The sequence below is a fragment of the Kogia breviceps genome, chromosome 14 (assembly GCF_026419965.1).
Source record: "Kogia breviceps isolate mKogBre1 chromosome 14, mKogBre1 haplotype 1, whole genome shotgun sequence".
In the NCBI taxonomy this organism is placed as follows: Eukaryota; Metazoa; Chordata; class Mammalia; order Artiodactyla; family Physeteridae; genus Kogia; species Kogia breviceps.
This window is the reverse complement of record NC_081323.1, coordinates 20,795,716-20,811,098: the sequence shown is the minus strand read 5'-3', so window position 1 is coordinate 20,811,098 and position 15,383 is coordinate 20,795,716. Positions and strand designations below refer to the sequence as shown.

General features: G+C 39.8%; 1 protein-coding gene across 4 annotated transcripts in view; it reads left to right on the top strand.

Moving 5' to 3' along the window:
* The window catches only part of RALGAPB (Ral GTPase activating protein non-catalytic subunit beta), a 101,423-nt gene that overhangs the window by 65,894 nt on the left and 20,146 nt on the right, over nucleotides 1–15,383 (top strand). For all 4 annotated transcript variants that reach the window (XM_059036302.2, XM_059036304.2, XM_059036301.2 and 1 more), the window contains 5 exons: nucleotides 914–1,065; nucleotides 6,909–7,096; nucleotides 9,423–9,529; nucleotides 11,125–11,277; nucleotides 13,410–13,619. In XM_059036302.2, coding sequence (XP_058892285.1) covers nucleotides 914–1,065; nucleotides 6,909–7,096; nucleotides 9,423–9,529; nucleotides 11,125–11,277; nucleotides 13,410–13,619 — 810 coding nt within the window. The remainder of the gene's footprint in view (nucleotides 1–913; nucleotides 1,066–6,908; nucleotides 7,097–9,422; nucleotides 9,530–11,124; nucleotides 11,278–13,409; nucleotides 13,620–15,383) is intronic.

The window sequence follows — 15,383 nt, the reverse complement described above, 5'->3', positions numbered from 1 at the left end:
ACATGTGGATTTTCGACTGAACTGAGGGTCAACGCCTGTAACCCCCATGTTGTTCAAGGGTCAACTGTATTTGGTTGCAAATTAACCCATAGAGAAGTTCTTTTCAAGGATGGGGCTTTGAATAATTTATCTGTGAACTGTCAAGAGATGGCCAGTAGGTACTTTGGTCACCTGTCATCTAACCAAGAAGGGCAGTTGATAGCCAGGCTGCAAACCTAGAGCACTGCTTGTTCATAAAGTTTGCTTGTATCTAAAAATTTCATTTCACACACGTTTCTTTCTTTTCAAGTAGACACAGATATCTAGGCTGCTTTCTCTACCATTGTTCCATGTAATACTTTTCTTAAGGGAAGGCAGACAGTTATAAAGAATTCACAGTGTAAATAAAAGAAGAGATACCAGGTTTATTAGAAAATTATAGAGAGCTTTATATAGTTTTTTAAAAATAATACTGTTGATTAACTCTTAGTCATTTTCATGATGACTTGTAAAGTTATCATACCAGAAATTGCTTTAAAATGTCAATAACCTATGAGCTTCCCTTGGATAATGTAACATATTTTACACCATCTAGGTTTAACTGAATTACTGTTATATCTCTTTCACTCGGCCTTTCACGATTTACAGTCCATGGTAATTTTACAAGAATTGTGACTGATAAAATTGAATTGAATTTATCGTTACTTATTATCTAAATCTCTTAACACTCAAATTTAGTTCTTTAAAGAAAAATTCGGGGAGGGAACAAGTTTATTTTATTAAATTATTATGAAGTTAATATATACCTATTCAAGAAAATGAGAAATTAGAGTCCCACCACCAAAACACACCCACATTGACACTTTCATGTATTTCCTTGTCGTCTCATAAGATAGGTGTATTACAAAAGCTAATCTGCTTTTCCTTTTTCTAGGACTGTCTTAAGGAAGTGCTGGAGATTGTGGAACTGGGTATTTCAGGAAGCAAGTCCAAGAACAGTGAGCAAGAGGTCAAGTACAAAGGAGATAAGGAGCCAAACCCTGCATCTATGAGGGTAAAGGATGCTGCTGAAGCCACCCTAACATGGTATGAAAGTGACTGCACAGGGATTGTGCCTAAGAGTTAGATGGGATTAGATGTGATCCTGTGTTGTTTCATCTCCTCGCCAGTTGTTCAGCATTAAGTGACACGACCCCATTTAGGATACTTTTTCTTCAGAAATAAAATGGGAAAGAAAATGTCTTGTTTTTTGGACCAAAGGAAACCAGGATCTTGAAGCTGAGAGTTTGGGTCCTTGTTTTTCGATGCTGGTTGTCAGTTAATTCAAGTCATATCATTTTAGAGCTGGAAAGGATCTCGGAGAGCCTTACCCACCCCCTCACTTTGATGGCTGAGTCCACAGACAGGGTATGTCCGTGGTCACACCATTAGGTCTCCTACTTGCCAGCTCAGTGCTTTGTATTCTCTGCTATACCATTTATATTACATGTTATAGGTTCATTCAGCAAGATTTATAAACTTCCTCTTATGAACTGGTAATAGGATTGTAAAGATAAATCAGATTCAGTTATCACCCTGAAAGAGCTTCTTGTCCAGTAGGGAAGATAAGATGTGAACACAAATATCTATAATGCTAGTTAGATAAAATGCTCCAAGAGGAGAGGTACAAATGAAATGCTGGGGTGTTAGAAGGAGGAAATGAATACTTCCAGATTCGGGGAAATCAAAATAAGATTCCTAAGGAAAATGACATTGTCCTGACTCTTAGAGAATGGATAAAGTTTGAGCTGTAAGTCAGATTGCAGGGTGGTTAGGCAGCAAGAGAAGACTCCTATGTCAAGCAATTTGGTAGTGAAGGGACAGAGACAGGTTGGTATCTTGAAAAAGTATTATAATTGAAAGAGTGTGTTTGCCAGTTAGTGAGCAGAGTAGAAAGAGGGAAGAAAGGAAGTTTATCAACTGAAAGGAAGAGGTAGGTGGAGAAGATTAGGTGGTATGGTACAGGTGGAAAGATGAGGCTTATGAAAGGGTAAATGTGGATGAGACCCCAGAACAACATAAAAACAGGAAGGAGGAATGTCAAGTCAGTCTGGGTTGCCTTATCTTGGTCTTCTTAGTAAAGTGGTAGGTAAGACAGCTTGTAGATTTGTATGTAAATCAGCCCTTACCAAGATCCCAGAATCTTTTATGAGTTCTGTGACCTGTTGAAAGCTTCACAATAAAGTGTGCACAATAAAGTTGGGTTTATTTCAGTTCCTCATGGGCTTAGGTCATTCAGTAAAGTTTTAGAAGCGCACTTGCTTTAGTTCAGTCCTGCTCACTATGCTAGTGATGGGCTTTCATTGACTTTGTGGAGGTTTGGCTAATAGCTAGAAAGTTAGAAAAATGCAATTGAGTACTAGAAATAATAAAAGTCCAGAGAGAAGACCTGTGTGGGCTGGGGTGGACTTAAAAGCATTATTAAAAAACTAAGACTTGATGTGTGTACCTTGAAGAGTAAGGGATATGGAGAAAGGGGGAAGGACATTTCTCACTGGGACTCTGCATTATATAAAAATAAGTTTGCTCCATCCTAGGCTGTATGGGACATTCCACTGAGAATATGATTGGCAGTGAGTATTGGATATGAGCTCGGAATAAGTAGAGAGTCCTGGGATGCTTCCAGGACTAGCCAGTAGTTATCTAGGTCGCTCATCTGTCTTATCTCTGCTGGCAGGTCTACAAAAGGCATCTTCAGTTGTTTTTTTTTTTTTTTAAATAAATAAATTTATTTATTTATTTATTTTTGGCTGTGTTGGGTCTTCGTTTCTGTGCGAGGGCTTTCTCCAGTTGCGGCAAGCGGGGGCCACTCTTCATCGCAGTGTGCGGGCCTCTCACTGTCACGACCTCTCCCGTTGCAGAGCACAGGTTCCAGACGCGCAGGCTCAGTAGTTGTGGCTCACGGGCTTAGTTGCTCTGCAGCATGTGGGATCTTCCCAGACCAGGGCTTGAACCTGTGTCCCCTGCATTGGCAGGTGGACTCTCAACCACTGTGCTGCCAGGGAAGCCTGCATCTTCAGTTTTAAGTCTTGAAGAGGGCCCTGAAGAGTCATCATGAAACATATCCAAATCACATTTTCTCTGTTCCCTCACAATTACAGCTTTATGTCAGTATCATTGCTGTTTTCCAGCTATGCAAACACAAAACTTTGACTCATTTTCTGATTTATGTCTGCTTTATCTGTTATTCCCCATATGAAGCCAGTGACTGAGTCCAATAGACTTTACTTTTGAAAGTATTTCCTCCATTTGTTCTGACCTCAGATAGCATTCCCAGTCCAGGCCCTTATCACTTCTTGCCTGATTTCCCTGTTTTCAGTCTCTCACACTTATCATTCTGCATTCTGTTGCTGAACTCATCATCTTAGGTACTGTGCTTATTCTGCTGCTTGAGTGATTGAAAACTGAATAGATTGCTGTTTATTGCCATATGGTGTGAAATTTTTGGTGTCGTTTTCAAGGCCCTCCTTGAGTCCCCACTCTAACTGTCTGATCTTTCCCAGCACATCTCTTCTACCACAGCTGGCAGGCCACTTGTGGCTGTGAAGTGCACATGTTCATACCTGTCTATATACTTCCCCTGGGTTTCAGGACTTCCCTCTTCTCCTCTTGGCCACATCCTCCATTGTTCGGTGGTCACATCATATCCACTATTTCCATGGACCTTCTTTGGTCATTCTGCTTCTTTTCCACACCTCTGTGCTCAATTAGTCTGACCTTACCACACTGCATGAATTCTACAGTGGTTATATTTGATAACATGCTAGTGTTACCTCCCCAACCTGGGTAAAGGCCACATTTCCCTCTTCACACCCCTCACAGTGCTGAGCACACAGGAGATAGTTACGGAATGCACATCAGATGGTTGGTGTTTTCTCCCTTGTTGTATAATATACATTAGGACTCTTGGAAGACATTTCAGCGGCCCCTCTGCTTAGTCACCTTTAAGACTTATTTACCAAGTTATTTAGCCTCTAATTTTGGGATACTTTAACCCCCAAGTTTGCCCATTTCATTTTAATTGTTAAAAACTTGATGTTTACACTGAGCTGAAATCCCTCCCACTTTAACTTCTACCCATTGGTTCTGATTCAGACTTTTAATAATGAAACCCTTTTTTCCGAGGAGTGGTGATATCCGAAGACAATGCTCATGTTCTTTCTGATTCATTTCTGCCAGTACCTTCAACTCTTTTTCATATGACAGGGATTTAGAGTACCTTTATCGTCCTCGTCTTTTTCCTTTCAATGGCGCAGGTTTGGCTGTGTACCTCTTTAAAGGTCAGTGACCTTTAAATTATAGAATAGTATATTTTCACTAAAGTGTACTTAGAGATTGCATTGGGTTTTTGAGAACCTGGTGATTTGTACTAAGTCAACTAAAATCTTAGAGGCTTTTTTTAACACATTTACCTTTTGTCTTTCTCATCCTGTACTTATTTTTTGGGGGGTATTTGGATGTAATGTACAGAATTTTACATTTAAACTTGAAATTTCTTTATGTAAGATTTACCTCATTATTATTAATCTTTTAAGATTCTTTTGGATCACAACTCTTACTCTGATATATTAACTCTGCAGCTGAACTTTAGGTCAACTGCAGATTTATTTTATTTATTTATTATTTTAAAATTTATTTATTTATTTATTATTTATTTTTGGCTGCGTTCGGTCTTTGTTGCTGTGTGCAGGCTTTCTTTTAGTTGTAGCAAGCAGGGGCTACTCTTCGTTGTGGTGTGCAGGCTTCTCATTGTGGTGGCTTCTCTTGTTGCAGAGCATGGGCTCTAGTCACCCAGGCTTAGTAGTTGTGGCTCACGGGCTCTATAGCGCAGGCTCAGTAGTTATGGCACACGGGCTTAGTTGCTCCGCAGCATGTGGGATCTTCCTGGACCAGGGCTCAAACCCACGTCCCCTGCATTGGCAGGCGGATTCTTAGCCACTGTGCAACCAGGGAAGTCCCCAACTGCAGATTTAATGAGCCTGCCCTGTGTGTCCTAATCAAAGACACTGATAAAAATATTTAACAGGGACTTCCCTGGTGGTCCAGTGGTTAAGACTCCGCTTCCATTGCAGGGGGCACAGGTTCTATCCCTGGTCGGTCGGTGAAGATCCCACGTGCCACACAGCGTGGCCAAAAAAATAAATAAATTAAATGGTTAGTTCTTTTAAAAATACGTCTATATATTGAACAGAGAAAGACTCACAAAGCACATGATAAGAGGTTACCCTTCAGGTTCACAGAGGTTTTTAAATCTTGTCTATAAGTTTATAATGATACACTGCCAAATACTTGCATGTCTTGATTTCAGAGATATTTCTCTGCCTTTCCAGTCTAGTAATCATCAAGAAGAGAAAATGTGATTAGGCTGGTGTGACCTGTACCCTTGCCAGCAACCTATTTGATAATGTCTTAGAATCTTGCATGGAACATAAGCTCACATGGTCCGTATGCTTTGTGACAACCATCTCTGTCCCATATTAGAAAACCCACATTTTCCCATTACTCGTCTCTTGGTTTTTCATAAATCCTTAGGCTTGAACTCATCATGAAATTCTCCTGGTCCTTGAAATTCTTAGATAGTCCTCCTCCTAGGAGGAGAGAAATTGGAAGGAAAGTATCTGTTGAGCAGTGTTGCCTTCTATTATTAGAGAGATTTGGGTTCAACATTAGAATGAAAGAGAAAGGGAGAGGATTGCAACGGTGTTGGGGAATACTAATTTTCAAATGAGTTACATATGAAGGATCAGGTGATATTAGGACCACAAGATTAAATCTTTAAGTTTTCTTAAGATTATTTCTGTGTTTCAGTTTCTTAATTATAAAATGGGAATAATAATGGTACCTATCTCATAGGGTTGTTATGATAACTAAATAAAATCTGTAAAGTGCTTAGACCCAGTGCCTGGCACATGGTAAGTGGTATATGTAAGTTATTACTATTATGCATTGAAGGTATGCAGAAATCTCTGTGGATATAAACATTTCAGAATGGTAAGACTTGATCAGTTGAATTCCACTTTATAAAGCATTTTTTCTTATATATTCTCATTAATAATTACAATGGTTCTGTGAGTATAACTACTAGTACATCAATTCCTTATCTGTAAAATGACGATATCTATTCATGGCCACACAGTGAGAAGGCAGTAGGCCCTGGTTTCTGGTCTCTTGATGATCACTTATCTCTTCTGAGCCTGAGTTTCCCCGTCTGAAAAATTGAGGGGGCTCAGCTGATCTTTGGATCCTTTTCTAGGTCTAGGATGCTTTAGCATTATCCTGAAACCTGGAGCACACACATTTTTAAAAATATATATTTAGGAACTTCATGATTTGGAAGTATGATTAGTCAGGTCCCCTGGGTAGCAGACTTTGAGAGAGAGAAATTTGCTTGCAGGAAGTTTATTGGAAAGTGCTCTCAGGATCAACCCTTATGAAGGAATGAAGGAAGTAGGATTGAGCAGAGGGAAGACATAAACTGTGATGCATTTGCAACAAAGAGCTCTGGAGCTGGGCTGGCCCTTCAGGATTCTCTCATGTTGGGGCCATGGGGCTGGGACTTTATACCTCTGCATTAACAGCTCATTGGACACGAACTGTCCCAAGAGGAAGCTGTGATCTTGAGTGAGGTGGTTCTCATTGGCCTCTCCAGGACTCAGCTGAAAGCTATGGCCACCATCTCCCTGCATCTGGGGGACTGGGTCTTTCAGTCTTGGAGAGGGAAATCTGGACAGCACACCACAGCAGCCGCCACAGGGAGTAAATCTGACTCTCAAAGAGGAAGCGTGCCTGTGGTCAAATAAATCCAAAAGAACAGAAGGACAGATTGATGCATGAGGTGAACTTAAGATTTCCCTTTGGGGATTAACTGTTATCTTTTGCATTCTCCGTAGTATTATGCAGTTGCTTGGAGCATTTCCTTCACCCAGTGGTCCTGCCTCTCCTTGTAGTCTGGTGAATGAGACCACTTTGATTAAATACTCCAGACTGCCAACCATAAACAAGCATAGTTTCCGGTACTTTGTCTTGGATAACAGTGTCATCCTGGCAATGCTGGAGCAACCTCTTGGAAATGAACAGAGTAAGTTTCAGCACTTTGGGCTTTTTCCACTGCTAAATCAACATGTTCATCAGTATTAGCAAGCTGTTTCCAGGATCGGGGAAGGAAAGACTGCAAATTCTAAGTAATTTTGCATTTGTCAGAAAACCTTCTAGCTGATGAGATAATAGCAACTAAAAAATAGAGGGTCAGAAAATGCAATATACATATTAAATAGAATCTTTTAGAGGCTTTTTATATCTGTTAGAAAAGAGCTCCATAATTTTATTAAAAGTTTACTTTAGTGGGATATTTCTGTTTTTTACTGTGTATAAAAATCATTATTACTCTTCTGTCCTTCTTGAACTTTGGATCCTGCCCCTCTCCTTTCCCGCCCTTCACTCCACATTGTTCTTTTTCAGTTATTGGTGCCACCCAAACAGGCTGGAAATTGGAGGAGTCATCTTTGCCTGCTCCTTCCTGTTACTCCCTTATGTAGTTGGTTTCCAAGTTTCTACCCCGCTAGTGACTTTGGAATTTTCTTTTCTCTGCATTCCTCCCAGTACAGCCAAATACAGGACTTCATTATTTCTTACCCGGATTATTGCAGTTGCTTCCTACCTGATCTGATTCTTCCTCCTTCCAGTTCCAAAATTTGTTACTGTTACCTCCATCCTACTTGCTGCCACCATTGCATTCATCCTCAAATGCAGATCTGACCATGCCAGTGCCCTCCTGAAAATTCTTCAGTGATTTTCCATTGACAAAACATGCACTGTTTTCTTCCCCTCTTTCCCCCAATTATAAACCATCTCAAGGTGTGTGATTACCACTGCAACGCAGACTACTCAAAGTACATTTTTTTCTGATGGTAATTGGAATCAGCCAGTATGTAAAGGAAGCATGTTCTTAGAGAGACCCTTATTGCTGGGAAGGTAAAGGAAAGTGAAGGTTACAGAATCGTTGGGCATACAGGGAGTCACCTAGCATGAAATTCCCTCATTTACAGGTTAAGAAACTGGGGCTCAGAGAGGATATGTGACTTGTCCAGGGTTACTTGAGAAGTGTATGATATGACCAGGACTAGAGTCCAAATTTACTGAACCTCATACTGTCTCTTTGTTATTGTTGCCCCACAGTGATAGGATTTCCTCAGTGATTAAAGACTTACCTTCTTACTTTTGCAAATGTGAAAAGGATCTTAGAGTCCCATGCAAATTCTGTTGAGTATATATAGGTAGGATCTCATAAATCCATAAAATGAAATGAGATGTTCCCCAGTAGTTCAGGGACAAGTGAATACCATCACAGGTTTCCTTCCTCTTGTGGTAAGATACAGTGACTTTAATATGAAGTGGATGGGGCCTTTAATCGTTCCCCAACTCCAGAAGCACTGGTCCCAAGTCTTTCCTTCTTAAGGCACCTCATCCTTCGCTACCTTAGACCTGGGTGTTGCTTGACTTTCTTCCCTGGTTTGTGTCAATTATTCATGATTTCTCCAGTTTCCCACTCCCAAGCCACCTGCTAAAGAGTCTATAAAATCCCAGTATCCTCTCCAGGTTTCCTGACCTGAGGGGTAAATGTCAACCCTTTTCCAGATTTTTTAGGACTCCATTACTCTCATTCTAAGCAATTTCATTGCATTGGAAGTCTACCAAAAATATAAACAATTGGGATTTTATAGAAGTACATGGATATTTTAATGGTTCATTGTAATAGTTAATAACAGAAGTAAGAGAGAGAAGTTTGAACAAGTTTGACTCCTACACCAGAGACAAAAGAAGGGAATAGGAAGAAGGATCTGGGTACTCAGGAAGTCCATCCTCCGTTCTTTACCTCCCTTCTTCCTGCCCTTGAACTTGTGTTGGGATGAAATAGTGCCTGCCTGTGGTGGGCCGTGGTGCACAGAGTCATGGGTGAATGTAACATCAGCACCGCAAGCACACAGCCTGTCTTCTGCACTTAGGTCATTCCCAACACTGAAAGTTAAGAGTATTTGCTAGGATAGTGTTACCCAAAAATGTATATGTGTATTGCTGGAGGTATGTGAGATGATGTTGGTTGATACATCAGTGAACATTATTTTATGTATTTTTAAACGTGTTTTAAAAATATATAATTAGCACACCAAAATTCATGGTTTTCCTTTTAAGGTAGAAATATATCATTTCCTTCAACAATTTTAAGTTTAAATTTAAATAGTAATAGTGGTACTTGAATATGGCAGAATCCAGAGATGGTTCACAAAGGATAAGAGTTAGGGAAGCACTGTGCTAGGGCTTTGATTATTAGAGGCTCTAAAATTGACAATAGGTGTATTTTATATGTTGTCAGAAATAAAAACTTTTCCACCAACATTTTATTCTAGATGATTTTTTCCCCTCTGTCACTGTGCTGGTCCGGGGAATGTCTGGAAGACTTGCTTGGGCACAACAACTTTGCCTTTTACCCAGAGGAGCAAAAGCAAATCAGAAGGTATCCATCGGAAGTTACAGGGAAGTGACTAGGAGTGAGTGTGTGTGTGCACGTGTTTGTGTGTGTTGTGATTTAAAGGTTAAATAATATTACAACAAAAACCACAGATAAATATTTTTGATCCTAGCCAGATTCGCAGTCAGTGAGTTCACATCAGAATCATCTTAGGAGCCTAGAATTCAAGGTCCACTGAAATACTCTTTAAAGACGTCTTCAAGGCAGGTGTATTTTCAGAAAGCTTTCCAGGTGACTCTGACATCCACTTTTGATTAAGAACTACTGCTCTGAACAGTGGCCCGAATTTTTTTCATGCAGTGTTTAATAAAATTTAGGTATATACCATTATGAAAAAAAATTTTGCCAGAGCCTTGATGTCTCTGGCAACAGTACTTAGTTTCAAATTGTTTCATATAACTGTATAATTGGTTATATGCTCTAAATTTTTTAATGTGCTCTGTAATTTAATGAAGTCTTTCTTTGGGGTGGCACAGTTTATTTTCTTTATAACAGTTGTAATTATGTGAATAAAATTTGCTCACGGGAGAAAGTTGGAAAATTCAGATAATAAAGAAGAAATTTTAAATCACCTGTACTCTTACTCTCCAGAAGTAGATAGCCACTGTTAATATTTTAGTGGATTTCCTTCCAGTCTTTTTGTTCCTTTCTGTACATAACACTTAAATAGAATTTTAGTCATTTTTGTATACTGCTCTTTTCACTTATCACACTGTAAGCTTTTACTTATGTTACTAAAAATTCTTTAAAACATAATAAAATTTTACCAGCATTTAAGAGAGACGCTCACAAAATTGGAGCAAATGCCTAAAACAATTGAACATTCCATATGTCTCTGTTAGATGAGATGTATTTGCTGTGAGGAGCACACCCCTATTTGCTCCTGGTGGTGTCATGCCAATCACATTCTGTCATCAGCACTATATAAGCTACTGAATGCCATTAAAGACTGAGGAAGAAGATCAGGAAAGGCACTAAAACTGTTTGATAGTTTAATATGTGCCATATTTTTTTTGTTTAATCCTTATGACAGTCTTGTGGTGGATTATTTCCATTTTTCAGGTGTGAAAACGGAAGTCACACAGCTAATATATATTAAAGCAGGGATTTGGCGCCGTGAAGACCTAGATTTTGTGCCATATCTTTTCAATTAAGCCATGCTAAGGTTCTAATTATTGAACTCACTGTCTAGAGATGCCCAGTGGATGTAAACTTGTACTTTATTATATGTAATGATTTGAGAGCCCTTGGGGAAGAAGGAAGTTTGAGCTTTAAGCTCTGAAATGCCTTACCTATTGGCTTACCACTGAATATGGAAGATTCAGGCCTGGTGCAGTGGAGGTCCGTAACCCATTTATCAGTCACAAAAATCTGTCATAAGTTGATGAACATTTTTATAAAAATAAAATAGAGTACATTGGTACCTTTACCATTAGCAGTAGTATTTGCAGATTCTTACTGAATTTCTGTGTTATGCAATCCTAGGAAAACACAGGCATCTAAGAGACCAGGGAAATGCATGTCATTTCAGATGGCACCCAAATGTAATAAACATAATGTTATTTGTTTTATTTTAACAGCTTTTTGTGCCTGAACCTCGTCCAGTTCCTAAAAATGATGTTGGATTTAAATATACTGTGAAACATCGACCATTTCCTGAAGAGGTGGACAAGATTCCTTTTGTGAAAGCAGATCTGAGCATTCCAGATTTGCATGAAATCGTTACTGAAGAAGTAAGATAAATTATTATCAGCTGTTGTTAAGATAATGACTATTTACATTCTTCAGCAACTTCTGTGGTCAAGACACTGCCTTTCTTTGGTATTCCTGGAGGTGATTCATAAGATGACCTGGGTATTTGTCATCCAGGAGGTTACCATGTAGTAAGACAAATATAGATTGTGGCTGATTGAAAGGAACTGGACATATAGAGAGGTGGCACTGGGCTGCCTGGGCTGGTCTATGGTTTCAATAGTGTTCTGATATGATCAGACCCTAGTGGAGGATATTTGGAGAAGGGAGCCCAATTCAGAGACAGTTATGACAATCTAGGCAGGGGATGGGAAGGACTACCTCATTGATAGTGGAAGTTTAAATATATGGCATGTCTTGTAGAGGTAGATCCAGACAGTCTTGGATTGACGAGGGAAGGAAAAGAGGCGAAGAACTATAGATTTCAGGCTTGAGTGACAAAGATAACAGTGCCATTTATAGAAATATAGACATTAGGAAGAGGACAGGTTTGGGAAAATGGGAAAAATTTATTTGGTTTTAGATTAATTTAGATACTTAACTAGATTAAGTAATTGGTCGCTTAGGTCAAGAGAGAAGAATTTTAAGAAATGGAAGACAGGTATGTCAGGGCATGAGAGAATATAAGGTTAGGAATGGAGGCTGCCTGCAGTTTCAAATGCTAGAGAGATCAAGGAGAAGGAGCACTAAGAAGAGGCCCCTGCATTTTGTCATGAAATGTTGGTGACCTTTGAGAGCAAGTTCAAAGGAATATTAAAGTGTAAGGGTCTGGGGAATGAATGGTTAAAGAGGAAAATGCAATGAATATAAACTACACTGTTACTGTTAGCAGTAAAGGGAAGGGTACAGAGTGAAAAATAGTGTGAGGAAATAACCTTAGCTAAGGAAAGGCAAGGCTGGTTTTTCTTTTTCTTTCTTTTTTTTAATTCAAGAAGAATTAGAGGTGGAAGGAGCCAGTGGAAAAGGGTCTGCACCTGCCAACACTGTAAGGTGGGCTGGGGAAATGATAAGTGACAGAGTAAAGCCCTGGAGGCAGTAGGGTCAAGAATCTGATTGAGTCTAGAAAAGGGACACTTCTGGTAAGGCAGGAGAGGAGAGGGTCAGTGAAGGTTCAGAGACATTTAGAGGTGGAAAGGAGGAAAATTGAAGCAGCGTATATAAATTTTAATCTTAGTTCTTAGCAATGAAATAGGGAAGCAAAGACGATTCTTAAAATTGCCAGGCAGCCCAGCTAGGTTTCAGTAGTATCATCTGTAGTGAAGTTACTTAATGCACTCTGCTGACTTTCTTCAAAAGTCCTTGGTATCCAGAGGCATAAGTACAAAATTTGAATGGTGTGGAGATTGGCTGAGTGAATAAGGAAGAATAAGGAACAACATAGCCATGTTATATGCTTAGAAGAGGGTATTAATATGTCAGATTTGGAGATTTAGTTTTGGTTGGGAGGTAGATGAAGCCAGAAGGATGCTAATGGCTTGGGGAAACACGGGGAGGGGTTGTTTGCCTCTCAGTGATAGTAAAGGGAGAGTAGGGGTATGGGTGAGCTGTAGGAAAGGAATTTCAGGATTGTAGCTCTTGAAAGTACAGCACATCTGAGGTACAAAGTGTGTCATGGACGGCCAGAGTTGTGAAGGTTGAGGAGGTTGTAGGAATATAAGCCAGGCTGTTGACCAAAGAGGATGGAATTTTAAATAGGATGGATCAGAAGGGAAGCAGAGGTAACTCCAAGAGTACAGCAACTGCATATGGTTGTGGACTTCAAAACATGAGGGGATCACTGCAGGATGAAGATGGACAGGAATCTGGCAGAGAGCAGCAACTCTGCTCCCTTTCTTGCCAATGTGAAGGGAAGCAGAGACAGAGTGGTTTCACTTACAGCGAGGAGATGAAGGAGCAATTTTTGAGGCTGTAGGGACATGTTTTGGGTATTTGTTTTAACCTTGTATTTGCTTGATTGTATGCTCTTGGTTGTACTGAATTGAAACTCAGTGTTGATCACTGAAAATTATCTTCATTTATTTTGTTGCTTGTAGCTTTATTTTCATTTAAAACTTGATTAATTCTATTACTTTTATGATAATTCCAAAAAAATGAAATGTCCGGTTTATTTCAGTTAGAAGAGAGACATGAAAAATTAAGGAATGGCATGGCCCAGCAGATTGCTTATGAAATACACCTTGAACAACAAAGTGAGGAGGAATTGCAGAAGAGAAGTTTTCCTGACCCGATTACAGATTGTAAGCCCCCACCTCCTGCCCAGGAATTCCAAACAGCACGCCTTTTCCTTTCACACTTTGGATTTTTGTCCTTAGAAGCATTGAAGGTAATTTCTATAAACTTTTATGAGTAAATATATTCATAAATTAACATTCAACTGCTGATAGCTAAAGCATTTTTATGAAGATAGAAGGAATTTTAAAAAACAAAAACTGTTTAAAACCTTACCCATGGGCTTCCCTGGTGCTGCAATGGTTGAGAGTCCACCTGCCGATGCAGGGGACACGGGTTTGTGCCCCGGTCCGGGAAGATCCCACATGCCGTGGAGTGGCTGGGCCTGTGAGTCATGGCCGCTGAGCCTGTGCGTCCAGAGCCTGTGCTCCGCAATGGGAGAGGCCACAACAGTGAGAGGCCCGTGTACCGAAAAAACAAAACAAAACAAAACAAAACCTTACCCTTCATACAAGGAAATGAAATTCCATAATGCTGTAGGTTATAATATGAGCTCCAAGACAGTTTTCCCATGAATATATTTAGAGTTGTGTCTGAGGGGACTGCTTATAATAATATATGCGCCTCAGAATTTTCCTAGGTAATGTAGGACTCATATCACACATATTAATGAAATCTATAGATAATTAGAAAAAAGAATGTTAAAACTCTTCCCCAGTAAACTTTATTACTGAAAGTATGGGTTACAATTTACTCTGCTCTTTTATGCCACTTTTATAAAGGAACAAGTATAAGCATTTCTAATGTTGTGTAGTTCCTGAGATCAGACTGTCTAGGTTTATGTCCTGGCATCACTACTTGCCAGCTATGTGATCTTGGGCAAGTTGCCCAACTTTTCTGAGTCTTAGTTCCTCATCTGTAAAATAGGGGTGGGCTTTCCTGGTGGTGCAGCGGTTAAGAACCCTCCTGCCAATGCAGAGGACACAGGTTTGAGCCCTGGTCTGGGAGGATCCCACATGCCGCGGAGCAACTAAGCCCTTGTGCCACAACTACTGAACCTGCGTTCTAGAGCTCGTGCACTGCAACTACTGAGCCTGCGAGCCACAGCTACTGAAGCCTGTGCACCTAGAGCCCGTGCTCCGCAACAAGAAGCCACAGCAATGAGAAGCCCGCACACCGCAACAAAGAGTAGACCCCGCTCGCCGCAACTAGAGAGAGCCCACGCACAGCAATGAAAACCCAATGCAGCCAAAAATAAATAAATAAATAGATAAATAAAATAGGGGTGATAAGGGTGTCCATCTCATTATGATCGTGTCAGGTGCTTCATGTAGTATGTAGTACAAAGTCAACCAGCCTGTAAGGTAAATAATGTCATTATTCTTAATTCCATTAAAACAATTTTACAAGGAAAGTAATGGTGTCTCTATTTCAGATGTGGAAACAGGGCCTCAAAAATGTGAAATGGCTTCCCTGAATGTGGATTTAGAGTTTGTACTAAGGCTTGTTTGTTCTGAAAAGCACAACTGAAGATTGCCAGGCAAAAAGTTGCTTATTGCACAAGATGCCCCCTGCCCTTACTCGCCAGCAGCTACTTGGTTAAAGGCCATTTAACTTTTAAGGAAAGCAGAGGGGAACATTGCTGACTGAGTTTGGATTTCAGCATGTAGATGACAAATATTTTGTGTTGTAGAAAATTGAGTTAGTGGTGGAAAGTAAAAAGTAAAAAACTCTTAAAATGCAGAAGAAAACAACCGAAAGAGGAAAATAATGAGAAATACAGCGGTAAATATGGAAGGCTAGGAACAAAGATACAACCTACAAATGATCAGTGGTATTCCTAGTGGAGAAAATTGAACAGAGTAGAAGCAGTAAATAAAAATATACTAGAAGAAAATATTACATTCTGTGGACTGAA